This window comes from Mytilus trossulus, chromosome 3 (genome assembly GCF_036588685.1).
Source record: "Mytilus trossulus isolate FHL-02 chromosome 3, PNRI_Mtr1.1.1.hap1, whole genome shotgun sequence".
Classification (NCBI taxonomy): Eukaryota; Metazoa; Mollusca; class Bivalvia; order Mytilida; family Mytilidae; genus Mytilus; species Mytilus trossulus.
Genome location: NC_086375.1, coordinates 86,823,337 through 86,838,874, shown reverse-complemented (window position 1 = coordinate 86,838,874; position 15,538 = coordinate 86,823,337). Strand labels below are relative to the sequence as shown.

At 30.8% G+C, this 15,538-nt stretch overlaps 1 protein-coding gene across 3 annotated transcripts; it reads left to right on the top strand.

Moving 5' to 3' along the window:
- Window positions 1-337: 337 nt before the first annotated feature.
- On the top strand, window positions 338-14,278 carry LOC134712729 (peptide methionine sulfoxide reductase MsrB-like). 3 transcript variants are annotated; one of them, XM_063574568.1, is made up of 4 exons: window positions 338-403; window positions 8,202-8,425; window positions 9,259-9,431; window positions 10,780-10,957. In XM_063574568.1, the coding sequence occupies exons 2-4, from the start codon at window positions 8,214-8,216 to the stop codon at window positions 10,935-10,937; spliced, it is 543 nt and encodes a 180-aa protein (XP_063430638.1). In that variant the 5' UTR covers window positions 338-403; window positions 8,202-8,213; the 3' UTR covers window positions 10,938-10,957. The 3 variants fall into 3 exon arrangements, with proteins under 3 accessions (XP_063430638.1, XP_063430637.1, XP_063430639.1); XM_063574567.1 differs by lacking the exon at window positions 338-403 and adding an exon at window positions 7,504-7,613; XM_063574569.1 differs by lacking the exons at window positions 338-403; window positions 10,780-10,957 and adding exons at window positions 7,508-7,613; window positions 12,614-14,278.
- Window positions 14,279-15,538: the final 1,260 nt, after the last annotated feature.

Sequence of the window (15,538 nt, the reverse complement as noted above, 5' to 3'; positions counted from 1 at the left end):
TCAGGTGATCCGAATGGTAAGCAGCTCCTGCTCCACACGTGGCACCCCTCGAGTTGAAACCCCGGCGCAGTATTTCGATTTGCCTTATTCCGTCTAATATTAATCTAGGACTATAAATTTAACCTATATAATAGTGTAATTATGCCAATATTAAAAAATGTTCCGATTGGTAGACGGAAAAAAAACTTTCAGAATCCAGATTTCCCCCATATCATTTTTATTTTTTGGAAAAAAAATGATCGAAAATGTCGAAAAACTGAATACAAACGAACAACATTTTCTGACTCAGTTAAGAACAATAACTCGTTACCCGTCGAGTGCCCCTGAAAAGATAAACCGGATATGGATATAGTGGTAATTATTCAATATGGTGGACATTTTCGTCTAAAAGATCATGAATGGGGTAAAATAGCAATAAAAAACAATAGTTTCCTTTGGCTAAAATAAATAATGGTTTTGTATAAATAACAACACATCACAGAGTATATAAGATAATTGGTTTTATGCTACTCTAAAGCGCAAGGGCATGCGATACAGTTACATCCAACTACAGGGGAGGCAATGACGCCGCTTTCAACGTAAAATGTTATTTTCGCGACGTCAAAATTTGTCGTATTGGGAAGAAATGCATTATTTTTAATGATTTCATTCACAAGGTTGAAAACGAGAACATGGGCCCCTTTTCTTAAAATTTACATTTCGCTAGATTATGCACGACTTAGATACCCATTTTTATAACCAAAAGGCAAAACATCTATATGACAAATTATGATTTTTTTTTTATTTGATAAATTGCATAATTGTCAATGGATAGAGTACATCACAACAGTCAACTGACCAATCAAGTAACTCCAATTGGTATATTTGGGAATGGGACTATTATACTTATAATACATGTTATAGTTAGTACAACATTTGTACAATGTATTATAACTTTTGTAAATATACCTATAAAAAAATCTGGGATTAAAATAATGTAGTTTGAATTTATCTGTAAAAGTGGCACATTAAAATAATAACTTTTTTTAGGTATACTGTTTTTTTAACATATTTAAAATTACTGGTGTGGGTAAGAAAGTAAGAAAGTTTAAAGTGAGTAATTTTTATTGGTTTGAAATCCAAAATTACAGGATTGATACCAAGACAATACACATTTATGACATTGTGGGTGTAAAATTTTGTAAAAAATCATATTGGCTGGATTAGGGATATAAAGTGTTTATATATAATGTATATGCTTTTAAGATTTTTAAAATGGCAAATATTCCAACACAGCATTGAAATACAAAAATATTATATAAAAAAATAGCAAAGGTCAGTATATCTTCATTTTGAGCTTACATGTAATTAAGCAGCTCTATTGAAACATTAAGTTTTTATTAAAATCATTTTGATGGCAGTCCAACAACAATGAAATACATTATGATCTCTATTAATTATATTATTGAACATTTGTCCTATTTTGTGGTGGTCAGTTTTGAAGAAGAGAGATGTAGTCTCAGGTAAAATAATCTTATAATTCCAGTCATTTATAAAGTAATCACATGATTATTTAATAGTGAAAAGAAGTGTGTACATGTTTTGCAGCTATAAACACGAAATATATTTAAAAGACATTGTTCTTGGTGACTTGGACGAGGTATAGAATACTTCCTGTTGCATTTGTCCAAAAAGATTAAGACTGTGCAAGTCAGTGTCTTTTGGTATGGCTATGCAGGTCATTAGTTCATTCACAACAGGCTTGACCGACTAAATACACATGTGAATATATTACTTAAAATAGTTTTAATTAATAAGCTCAACATATACATATAGTCCCAGTCCTGTCACTTGGACATAGTACTGGAATAAAAGATTAAATCATAAAATTATGGTCATACTGAATTGTATAACCTGAGATTTTTAAAGGAAGCAACTTTTTGCTGTCATGATCAAATATATATATATGAAATGTTTTAGCATATTTTTGCTTACACAAAAAAAAATAAAAAAAATAAACCATTAAGTATGTTTAGGATAATCACCAAAAAAATTATTCTTTTTAAAATACTAAAGAGCTATTTAAACTATTTATATCACTTTAAAAACATAAATTCGCACTATCATGACCATGATGACCATGCAATGTATAAGTGACATATATGTATAGTGGGTCTCATTGGGGTCTAAGCGTGACCATACCCGTAGCCAGGGGGGTTCGGACGAACCTCCCCTTGAAAACAAATAAGCACTGTTAAAGTCAATGCTCTGTTCGAATTGTGACTGTAAAAGTCGAGTTTCTGAGTCCATTGAACCCCCTCTTAGAAATTCCTGGCTACGGGCCTGGTGACAGTGGATTGCTCTATATAGATAAATGAAAAAAATAATAATTTTGATAATTTCATATTTAAAAAAATCAATATATAATCATTGATAGTTATATATATCATGTTAGTATTAATTGATTTTATAATTTTCAAAATTAAGACTATTTTTCATTTCTTATTGTTAATTTGTTAATTTTCCATTTTACGTTAGTGACATGTGACAGTGGCGGATCCATGGGGGGTTCTAACCCCCTTTTTTTTTGGCAGATCAATGCATTTGAATGGGAGCATATAGTTGGACCCCCCCCCCCCCCCCCCCCACCCCCCTTTTACTCTGGGTTTGGAATCTCAACTTGTTCAATTTTGCTTGTGAATGTAACAAAAGGAGTAGGTTCTGGTAAGGACTGATTTTGGCCTCAAATTTCAAGTTCATCTGACAACAGATTTTGACCACTTTTAAAACACTAACATGACTAAAGTGTCTATTTCATTTGATCCTCGTTTTCAAAATTCCAATAGGGAACATACTTTATATAATTCATTTGATTCAATTAGTTTATTTGAAAGATTTTAACTGATTTAGTCATTAAAAACGATCTGATTCAAGCTCAAAAATGAAAAATCTACCCAGAGTTCGCAATATCTTTTTTCCCCTTGTGATCCTTGAAGAAAATCTGCAGGTCCTCACTATTAATTCTTTTGAAAAATATTAAATTGTGTCAGTCCTATGCCAAATTTTGGTGGTAAAATTATGAGGATCACCACTTTTTTGCGAACTCTGCCTACTGAAAATGCTGAAAAATGTCACTTTTCAGATAATTTTTGTCATAAATTAGTTAAATGTTAGGCGGTTTCAGTTGCTACATCCGTGTTCATCCTCAACCTTTATATGTTATGTATTATCATCAAATACAACTTACATTTCAATACAATGTATTAAGAATGAACAGGAATGCAGCCACTTTTGTTTTACACTGAAACTGTCTAAAATTTAACTAAAATACTAGAATTGTGAAGATTTCAGTATTTTAGCATGACTTTATGGTGCTACTACCCAATATTTATTTGCATTGTATTGTCAAAACCAGCTCAAATTTATGTAGCAGAAGCATCCTGTCAAATAATTAACTAAAAAATATCATTTTGACAATTTCATGAATTTTGTAAAACTGCTATATTTTTAGGCCAAAAAGGGGTCTTACTGGACCTACTCCTTTTTAATTTTAACAAATGTAATCTATGTATTACTGAATAAATTATTACACTAGGGTTTTACTATTGCAAACTAGTCAATACATTTACTAAACTTTATCATCAGTACAAGGACAGCATTCACAAATATAAATCAACTAAAAGTCACCGTACAACCCTCAACAATGAAAAAAAACCAAACTACATAACAAGCTATAAGAGGTGAATGTAAAATGATTCATAAATTTGAGCTGGTTTTGACAATACAATGCAAATAAATATTGGGTAGTAGCACCATAAAGTCATGCTAAAATACTGAAATCTTCACAATTCTAGTATTTTAGTTAAATTTTAGACAGTTTCAGTGTAAAACAAAAGTGGCTGCATTCCTGTTCATTCTTAATACATTGTATTGAAATGTAAGTTGTATTTGATGATAATACATAACATATAAAGGTTGAGGATGAACACGGATGTAGCAACTGAAACCGCCTAAAATTTAACTAATTTATGACAAAAATTATCTGAAAAGTGACATTTTTCAGCATTTTCAGTAGGCAGAGTTCGCAAAAAAGTGGTGATCCTCATAATTTTACCACCAAAATTTGGCATAGGACTGACACAATTTAATATTTTTCAAAAGAATTAATAGTGAGGACCTGCAGATTTTCTTCAAGGATCACAAGGGGAAAAAATAATTATTAAACAAATGTCTTATCAATGTATAAAAGGAGATGTTGGGTAAACATATATATGTAAGACAAGCACACAACACAACACAACAACACAAAAATCTCTTAAGATATATACTAGTATTCACCAGTTTACATGGTTTAAGATATACTAGTATTCACCAGTTTACAAGGTTCAAGATATACTAGTATTCACCAGTTTACATGGTTTAAGATGTACTAGTATTCACCAGTTTACATGGTTCAAGATATATACTAGTAATCACCAGTTTACATGGTTTAAGATATACTAGTATTCAGCAGTTTACGTGGTTTACTAGATGAATAAGCTCATAAGATATACTAGTATTCACCAGTTTACATGGTTTAAGATATACTAGTATTCACCAGTTTACATGGTTTACTAAATGATTAAGCTCATAAGATATACTAGTATTCACCAGTTTACATGCTTTGCTAGATGATTAAGCTCATAAGATATACTAGTATTCACCAGTTTACATGCTTTGCTAGATGATTAAGCTCATAAGATGTACTAGTATTCACCAGTTTACATGGTTCAAGATATATACTAGTAATCACCAGTTTACATGGTTTAAGATATACTAGTATTCAGCAGTTTACGTGGTTTACTAGATGAATAAGCTCATAAGATATACTAGTATTCACCAGTTTACATGGTTTAAGATATACTAGTATTCACCAGTTTACATGCTTTGCTAGATGATTAAGCTCATAAGATATACTAGTATTCACAGTTTACATGCTTTACTAGCTAGATGATTAAGGAATGCTACTTACTTGCTTATGTACAACATTTATCATCATGATCATGTTAATGAGTACTGGTTGTACATTTGTAGGTGTAAATCAATGTAGAATACTTTGAGAATGGAAATGGGGAATGTGTCAAAGAGACAACAACCCAACCATAGAAAAAAACAACAGCAGAAGGTCACCAACAGGTCTTCAATGTAGCGAGAAATTCCCGCACCTGGAGGCGTCCTTCAGCTGGCCCCTAAACAAATATATACTAGTTCAGTGATGAATTGTATTGTTTCAGTACCAAATTTAACACAAAAAAATATGGGCTATCAAACTTTATGTATGATGCATTGTCACTATAACCTAACACGTAAAGTTCGTACAGAACCAATGCAGGTTTTAAATCATTTGCACAAATTTACAGAGAAAAAGAATTATATTTCAGACTTGATGTAAGCATATAAGATAATGAGTTAAAACACAAAAATGTCATACCTTACAACATGGAGTAATTCTGCATAGGGTAAATTCTTTAAGTGAATTGAAATGAAAATATGACTTTAAAATGAATGAGGTTAATTTGTAATTTAAATGATAAATATGATAGAACTATTTATTTTTCTTTGTTGAATTTTATCTTCACTCCAGATTCTAAATAGAATTTATGAATGGAGTATAAAGTCAATATAAGATAATATTTAAATGGATAACTTGTATGCATTGATTTATCCAACATCAAAGAGGTGTATGTTGTTATTGATAACAGCTTGTTTTAAGGTATATATATTTATAAAAAGTTGAAGTTTTTCCTTTAAAACATGTAAAAGTTTGTATCAGTTCATAGTTGAAGGGGAGTTTTCTTTATTATTATACACTGATGCTGTTCATTCTATTTTCCTGAACCTTTGTTTGACATTATTTTTTCAAAGTCTCAAATTGCACTAACCTGCTCATGAGGATTCAAATACAATATAGTGATATATACAGCTATGAAGATTTGGATGTTAATAAGATATAAAGCAATGTAGATCAATGCAATAACAATTGAATTTTTTGTTGGTTAAACATGCTAAAAGTGACAGTTCCTGAATTTTAAAGAAATATATGCAAAGAAAGCACTGGAAGTTTCTCAGCTAACCTGTTTTCTGTCTTGCATGTACATGTAAGCTTGAAATTTATAGATAAGGATATCTTGCATTGCCAGCTGTTAAAAGATATAAAAATTGATACCTCATATAAAACTTGAAATGATTGCTGTGTTTGCACCAGTTTTAATGTTTGTTTCTATACCTCACAAAACTAGAAACACCTAGAACCTGTGGGGCTGAAATTTGTCTATATATAGTCAACAAATGACATTCTCCAACATAATAGGTGAAAATATAATTCATGACAAAAATCTTTGTGCTCAAAACACAAAAAAGGGTCAAAAAAAGTTCCTAAATTAAGGGAAATCATTCCTATAAGGACTCCGGAGATACATTCTACTAACTATATTGGTAAATTTGACTTGTAAGTAGATCTTGTTTTGCTAATTACATGTACTTATGCTTATTTAAGTTTTCATCTATAATAAATAATTATCATATAAGGCACACCACTGAAACTGGTAAAAATCATCAGTAATAGACAACACCAAAAATCATGCAAGTGATGGGGCCAGTTGAGCTAAGAAAAGGGCAAGTTTCAAAAATATTCAATGAAGATAATTAAACATCTATCAATACATGTATGTTGTTATTTTATTCTCATAAGATAGTACAGTAAAACTAATGCTGTTGTTATAATTTATAATCCTGTTAAATGTATTATTATCTGTAATGCATTTTATGATTTGTAACTGTATCAGAATTCTTATTGACTATTTGCTTTTGATTAGATACATCCAATATTCAGAATCAACAGAAAACACATGTAGCATAGTAATTAACAAACAATCAAATTATCAGCATCACAGTAATGAGGCATCTCATTTAACAGACTCAAAGAAACAAAAACCCTCACCTGGCCTTGTGGGAGACTTGGGGGATTCAAGGTACCAGGGAAGGGCAATAACTTGTAAAATTGTCAGTATTAATAATTGAATGTTTTGGAAGTTTTAAATATGATGTATAAATGTAGTTACTTTCTCATTTTCTCATTTTATTTACAAAGTAATGCATAATTTTGAGGAATATCATGTTTGAAAAAATTCTTGAGCAGGATTTTTTTAAAACTGTTATTAGCATGATGGTTTTATAATTATTAGAAACCATGGCAATGAAGTATCAATATCTAAAGTTTTAATGAAAGAAGCTTTCAAGTTTACTAGTGTTTAGTAATAACTATTTTCAACACATAGGTATACCCAGGTAAAAATATATTTAAATTGTATTGTGGGCGGTTGTAACAGATCACTTATTTGTAATGTAACTTTTATTGATTCTTTTATTACATTTATATGATAAACACCCCTTTGTACAACAGATACATGTAATTATTGGTAAATTAATTCCCTAATTGTGCCTCAATTTAACCTGATCAAGAAAAATGTGTTATGAGGGAAAACATAGGGGGTACACTGATGGTATAACAGACAATATTGATGTTTACGTGAACAGGTTGTAGTGTACATATTTTGGCATTATTTGATTAAAGGATCAATACCTATAAGACACAGGTAGGTATATTTTACATGATCAATTATATACACTGCAGGTAGAGTAAGATAATACATAATATACCTTGCATGTGTTATGTGCATAATGCAGGTAGGATAATAATGTTTTTTTAGTTGATTTGTTCACCACACATGTACATGAATTATAAATAAACATACAATAAAGGAGGAATTATTTCTTGCATATATTATTAAGATCATTAAAGAATGGACAAAAATGCAATGCTAATAATTGTGCTTTTAGGAAAATCTGCATATATAGATAACTGTATCAGATATCAGAATGAGAGTTTTTTTTGCATTATACACAGTAAAAAAACTTCCAATAATTACAAATTTACAGTAGATTATGCTGCCTTCATAAAAAAAAATGTGTACTTTTACCATAATCTTAAAACCTCTTCCAAAATCTAGTTGCAAAGTACAATATACATGTATATACTACATTCTACCAGACCCATTGACATAAAAATGTAAATGATTTTGGTCAGTGTGAAACAATTATAAAGTTTTCTGTTGTTCAAAATTAATGTTATGAACAGCCTAAAAGTTACAAGTGTCTCAATGTGATTATATTTATATTTTCAGATATTTTAGTCTATGAAGTTTGTATACGGTCTTCAGTCATTGATCTGGATGAACATCTTGCATTTAATAACTGCAGCTAAACGAGAACCCTCCCCTGTTTTACAGAAATTACAGGAATCATGTAAAACATCAGGGACCTGTGAAGTACACATCCCTAAGGAGGAACTCAAATCCAGGTTAACTCCCATGCAGTATCATGTGACACAAGAAAAAGGAACTGAAGGGTGAGTAACAAATGACATCCATAATATATACCCTGCATTACTGTCACATGTACCAGGGTATATAAAGGAATTGAAGGGCATATGACCAAAGACATTATCATATCTAACCTGCATTACTATTATATACAATGTATATAGAGGACCTATATATACAGACCACTTATAGACATTTCATTATACATACACTGACATAAAGTAAGAATGTTTGCCTTTAGTGCTAGATTCTCTGGTTTAATCATCAGTCTGATAAAACCAGATACACTTGCCTTTGGTGCAGCATTTTGATTTATTTTTCAATCTGATCTTTCAGTCTGATGATTGCCCTTAATACTGGAGTCTTGGTTTTATCCTCAGTCTGATCAAACCTAAGACTTACTGCCTTAGTTGTCTCATGGTACGATGATTGCCTTCAGTGCAGGAGTCTAGGTTTGTTCCTCAAACTGATCCAGCTTAAGACTTACTGAATTGGTTATCTCAGGGTAGGATGCTTGCCTCAAATCGAGGAGTTCCTGGGTTTGATCTTCAGCCAGATCAATATAAAGACTTGCAAATTACTTTTTACCTCTTCGCTACTCATCTTGGATTTATCATAAGCATGATACGAAAGAGCAAAGACTGATGGTTTTATCAGACTTGAGCCTTCCTGAATAATACCGGAAACTTGAAGTTCATTGTATATCACATTAACCTATTACATGTATTATACATTATAAACCTAAATGTGTATAATTGTTTCCTCTGGATATTAAACTGCCATTAACTCAAAACAATTCTCAAGAGATAGAAAAATTTCTGAATTAAAGTGGAAATTTAACAAAATGTATATTTTACAGGAAAAATGCTGGTCAGTTTGTGCACAACAAAGCAGAAGGACTGTATACCTGTGTGGTTTGTGGGAACCAGTTATTTTCGTCGGAAACAAAGTTTAATTCTGGATCAGGATGGCCTTCATTTTATAATGCTATAGACAATGATAGAATAAAGCTGGTAAAAGACACTTCACATGGTAGGTATATAGGGTCCATGTTACAAATGGTAGATTAACTGCAGGGTCCATTTTAGGATAGTAGACAAACAGGGTCCATGTTAAGGGTGCTTGATAAGCAGGGCCCATGTTTAGAATGGTAAATAATTATAAGCAGGACCCTTGTTTATGGTGGAAAATATGAAGGGTCCATGTTTAGAATGGTAAATAACCAGGACCCATGTACAGGATGGTAGATAACCTGCTTGGTCCATGTTAAGGATGGTTGGGCTATAGGATAGTAGATAACCAGTGTCCATGTATAAAATGGTAGGTCTGTAGGGTCCATGTTAAGGATATCAGATCAGGGTCCATGTTTAGGATGGTAGGTCTATATGGATTCTGTTAAGGACACAGTACATAACTAGGGCCCATGTTAAGAATGGTGGGTCTATAGGGTCCATGTTAAGGATAGGACATAACCAGGCCCATGTTAAGGATAGAACATAACCAGGGCCCATGTTTAGGATAGTAGGTCTATAGGGTCCATGTTAAGGATAGTACATAGCCAGGGTAAATATTAGGATGGTAGGTACCCAGGGCCCATGTTTAGGAACATAGGTCTATAGGTTCCATGTTAAAGATAGGACATAGCCAGGGTAAATGTTTAAGGTGGTAGATAACCAGGGTCCAGTAAGAATATCATGCTCCACATGTAGCACCTGTTGTGTTGTTGAAATTTTATATATATTGGGTAAATACAACTTACTGCATTGATTTCACACATACAGGGTCAACTCCTTCCATACAGAAAGCAATCACAAAAGATATATTTTAAATAAAGAATTTTACAAGATAAAATGTGGTTTGCATTTTTTGTTGCCCAAAAAAATCTACAATAAATTTAAACTTGCAACTCAATTGAAGTTTATCAGCATTAAGTCAACACAGTGTTTATTACTTAATTACTGGGTAATACACAAAAACATTTAATCATTTATATGCTTGTGATTCTTCTTGTATGCAAGATTGAAATGAATTAGATTGGAATATATTGAAAAGTTGATTTATAAGACCTTCCGGTAATACCTGTACTCCCATTCTGATTTATATAAAACACAAATCAAGCAATATGTTTTTATCTTAAAGATAACTGATTTTGCTTTTAATGACTAGTATTGATGAATTACTAAACAATATTTAAGATTTTATCCCACATTTAGTTTTAATGTTATCATGGTTGTTGTAAGATCTAGAATAAAGATGAAAAAGAAATCTGGAGAAAAACAGTCCAAATTATTTCTTTTGATTACCTCTCTTTGAATGGCATGCAGCACTTCCCATTCTTTCCTGGTCAAAACTTGTAAACAAATGTTTGTTTACTTCTTAGGTATGGTCAGAGTGGAAGTGACTTGTGCCAAATGTGGGGCACATTTAGGGCATGTATTTGATGATGGTCCCCCACCAACCGGAAACAGATACTGCATGAATTCTGCAGCTCTCAACTTTATGAAAAAAGAGGACATAAAACTAAAATCAGAATTATGAAATAAAATTATTGAAGTTTATTTTGTTTCAAACATGCCTGTTAGGTCCTTGTAGATAATGAAGTTGATAATGGCAGTTTAGTTATATTGAATTAATTGTCCCTACCGCCCCTTAGACACATGCTGATCATGCAGTGGGGAATATGGAAAATGTGTCTGACCATCAGTCCGAAATCAAAACTTAGAGACCAGAAAGCTTGCATGCTTAGTAGGATTATTTGTCTTTCTTGTTCCTTGTTAGTTTGATTTGAAAAATTTTACAGAAGTTATAGGACTTTTACCATTAGTTCAAGAGTTGAGAAACTTCAACTGTTATATTTAAGGCATTTTATCGTAATTGTACAGTTACCCGTGTATTCCTGGTTTGATTTCCTCTAAACTTAACATTACTGTTGGGAGTCAGAAAGAAATCTTCCTTTGATTTGTTTTAATGTTCATATTCGTAGCTCCAGTGTTTTGGAACTTTTATTGTCAGGCTATATAAATTTTTCACATATTGTGTTAAATATATTTATTGATTTAGTGCAATCTTGAGGAAATTATTGGAATCTGTGAACACATGATTAAATGGCATTGAAATATACCATTTTATTCTTACAACAATATGTTCAATATGGGCATATAGTGCACTCTTCACATAGCTGTCTATTAATTTCACCTGTATTGGGGCTCAGAAAATATCACTGAAATAAAACAAGAAGCATGACATATTTTTGAAAAAATAAATTTGAGGGAAGTAGAGTTTGGGGTCTTTTTCTTCTAGAATAGAAACTACAAGTTCTGTTGAAAACAACACACACAGAATTTCAAGAGCCACAGCTGTTTTTGTTTAAAAACTTGAGAACCTATCAACCAATCCTTAAAAAAAATGGAATATTGGTGATTTGCACTTTGTTTTGGAGAGTAAGGCTCCTTAATTGATTGGAGAATGGCTTTTTATCTTATTCCATAAAAGTGTTTGATACAATGCAATCTTTTTTAAATTTTAATTTGTTATTTCTCATGACAAAGTGGAGAACAGGAATGGTTTTGAAAACTTTAATTTAGATAAAAGGAGATGTAAGATGCTAGGTACCTAACAAAGAGATGCAGAAGTCAACATTCTGAAAGATTTACATTGGTTCTTCATCTGTGACATGAGTTTACAACATATGACATGGTCTATTCGTAGGACAAGTATAAAAAAGAAGATGTGGTATGATTGCCAATGAGACAACTATCCACAAAAGACCAAAATGACACAAACATTAACACCTATAGGTCACCCTACGGCCTTCAACAATGAGCAAAGCCCATACCGCATAGTTAGCTTTAAAAGGCCCCGATAAGACAATGTAAAACAAAGTGTCTTCATATAATATGACATTGGTCTTCCTCATTTGTTTTCAATAATTTATGAACATTAAAAAATAAACAAAGAGGAGTATTAGGAAAAGAATGAGACATACAACATTATAATTGTATTAGTTGTTGAGGTTTGGATGAAATTCTTATAAAATGTATAAGTAAGTTTTTTTTTACATTTATTCAAATTTGCATGGGTGGTTAGAATACAAAGGAAAATTAAAAATTGTAAACCATTAAAAATTAAAAATTCAGAACAAGAACTATAGTTGTAATTGAAAACAGTGAAAATAGATATCTATTGATAAATAAATAAACTAATGTTGGTTTCAGGTATGCAAAGATTAGAGGCTAAATGTGTAGACTGTGGTGCTCATTTAGGTCATGTATTTGATGACGGTCCAAAGCCATCACAAGTTAGATACTGTGTTAATTCTGCTTCCATGTGCTTTAAAAAACATACAACTGTGTGACAACGAAGCCTTACAGATGGTCTTAAAATGGCATCCATATCTTGACGTGTGAAGAAACTACAGTACATTAAAGAAAGAGTTAACACATATAACCGCTATTCTAAACTTGCATTGCTGCTTAATCATAAGAATTTTGTTGCTTTTCATTTTTGCAATAAACTTTATATAATCTTATCTTTAGTATTGACGATTGAATTTGAAAACTTGTCCTTAGAGCATGAATTCAGTTATTTGACACATTTATATATTTTTATTGTAAATTGCCACTAGACTCAATACTAATATATATATCTTACACACAAAGAGTCATAACTCTTACTACAAATTCTACCTCTCTTCCTATTTTTCCAAGCTGTTTTGTTAAGTTTATTTCAACTGTAGTATGCATTGAATCTGGTATTTAATTATATTCTAATTTTTGTAGCAATATTAAAGTGCAATTGTCTGATTATGATTTTTGAGTGCACATGCTAAGATTTAATGTGCACTGCATGTTTTGGTACTTGGAAGTAATTTTCTCCCCCTTTTTTCATAAGATTTACTTGTTTTTACACAACTTGAATTTGACTAAAGAAGGGATTGCACTTTGAATTCCTCACTTTGGAACCAAAGCTGTTACCTATCTATCTATTTAAGTTTATATGATATGAAAACAAAATTAAAAGTGCCTTTTATTTGTACTCAAACAATTTATGGAACAGTCCTTTACAAATGTGGTATGACTTTTTGGAACAGATTAATGTTGTGTATAAAATTCATGAAGTTGTGTATAAACTTATTTTCTACATTTGTAGTATGACAGTCAAAAATAAGTGGAGAAACATAATAATCATTATTATTTTCTTACAAGTTTAACTATAATAGGTTGAAAAGAGTTTCAGTTTATTTTAAGATTTGAATAAACAGTGTTTATTGTACTTTATGACAAGCACAGTACTAAATCTGTTAAAAAAATATTTGGTGATTTGGAATTTGCCTAACATGTAAATAGCTTATGCTTATTGTTTTATTATTAATATGAAATGAGGTTAAGATTAGCCATAGTGCCAATATATGCATGGTTTGTAATGTTGGTTTGTTAATACATTGTTATATTTTACATGATCTAACTAATGGTATATGACTAGAAGGAAACTATTCTTTTTATATATTTCATTTTTTTTTTCATTATTTTGGAGTTGATTATGAATTATTTCATTATTGTTAAGAAGTCGGTTCACAAAAATGCAAGATCGGTCATAAGTCATGGATATTTCAGTATTCTTAGGATCAATCCTAGTCTAAGTTTTTTTGTGAAATCGACTCCAGAGGCCTAAAATCCAAACTTACAACAAAAAATGATGGCATGCTATTACTTTTAAATCATTATTTTAGTTCATAAGATCAATAATTCTTCTATAAACAAAAGTAAAATAGGAGAAACATAGTATTCATCCTTTTGATATTGAGTATTACATGTATAATATTGATTGCAATGAAATATTGTGTGATTTTCAAGTCAAATGAAAATCTAACAATTGAACAAGTTGATATTGAGTATTAAATGTATAATATTGATTGCAATGAAATATTGTGTGATTTTCAGGTCAAACAAAAACCTAACAATTGAACAAAAAAAAAAGAAATCCTATAATTATTCTACTCTGAAATGCATTCTCAAGTTCTCAAAGTGTAGCAAGCAAAGATCATAGTAATAATGTATAGTTAAGTTCCTTGTAATGTTACACTTGTTTAAATTAAAAGTTGATGTTTTAAGTAAAAAGAAAATCTAATCCAAAAAACTCAAAACATGAAAAAACATATGAGTTTGTCTAAACAAAAATGACAAATTGAAGGCCGTACGGTGACCTATAGTTGTTAATGTTTGTGTCATTTTGGTCTTTTGTGGATAGTTGTCTCATTGGCAATCATACCACATCTTTTTTATATCACTAAATTAATGTGATAGATTACTTCATGGATATTTTTTGTAAATTCAGGGATTTTTTTATTCCAAAACATTTTTTTTAATATATAACTAAATGAAGGAAAATGTTATTAAGCATGCAAAAGGTTGTACTTATATTGAATATTTTGGCTTGACATGTTTTTAAGTACACTTTACTCTCATGGCTAGGAGAAAAATCCCTTAATTGCAGAGAAGTTATATGATAAAAATGTCAGTCAGCTAATTAAATTAAAAATACATGATTATTTTACTGGTATTTTTTTCTTATACTGGCTTTTTTCTACAAACTAATGTGATAAATTCAGTTGTGGTTGCTTACATGTAACATAGTGGTTATTGGTATTAACTGTTGATTTTGACAATGTATAGTAATAGAGATGTCTTTACCATCTATGTACAATATACACTTATCTTGTTAAAAACCATTGACTTGAGATTATTATATAGTTGAAGTTTAAATGAAAGTTGCTCTGTAAAGGGTGCCACTGGAATGCTGGACATTTGAAGTTATTATCATGAAATCAACTCAATTGTTCATCCTAAGTTTATATATTTGCTGAACTAGACATTTGTTATGACCTTGAACTTGAAAATATTGATAAATTTGGTGTACTCAATACTGTTATTTGACATAGGATGTACTTATATAGATAATTATATTTATTTGATTTGTTAGCTGTGCTTACAGATTTTTATGTAACTTGTAAATTGTTTATTTAATATGTTAACTAGTCTCAGATTTTATTTGTTAGTTTTTATAAGGGCACTAAAATTTGCAGCCATATGATGGTATGACAATGTTGTCTTGGTCTGAAGAAATTAGATTTACAGTCATTG

What these genes read in the sequence shown, in the direction of transcription:
- LOC134712729 (XM_063574568.1), top strand. Translation starts at nt 8,214, where the DNA reads ATGAAGTTTGTATACGGTCTTCAGTCATTGATCTGGATGAACATCTTG. An exon ending in CAAGAAAAAGGAACTGAAGG is followed by an intron (nt 8,426 to 9,258) that starts GTGAGTAACAAA and finishes TATATTTTACAG; the next exon opens with GAAAAATGCTGGTCAGTTTG. An exon ending in GGTAAAAGACACTTCACATG is followed by an intron (nt 9,432 to 10,779) that starts GTAGGTATATAG and finishes TTTACTTCTTAG; the next exon opens with GTATGGTCAGAGTGGAAGTG.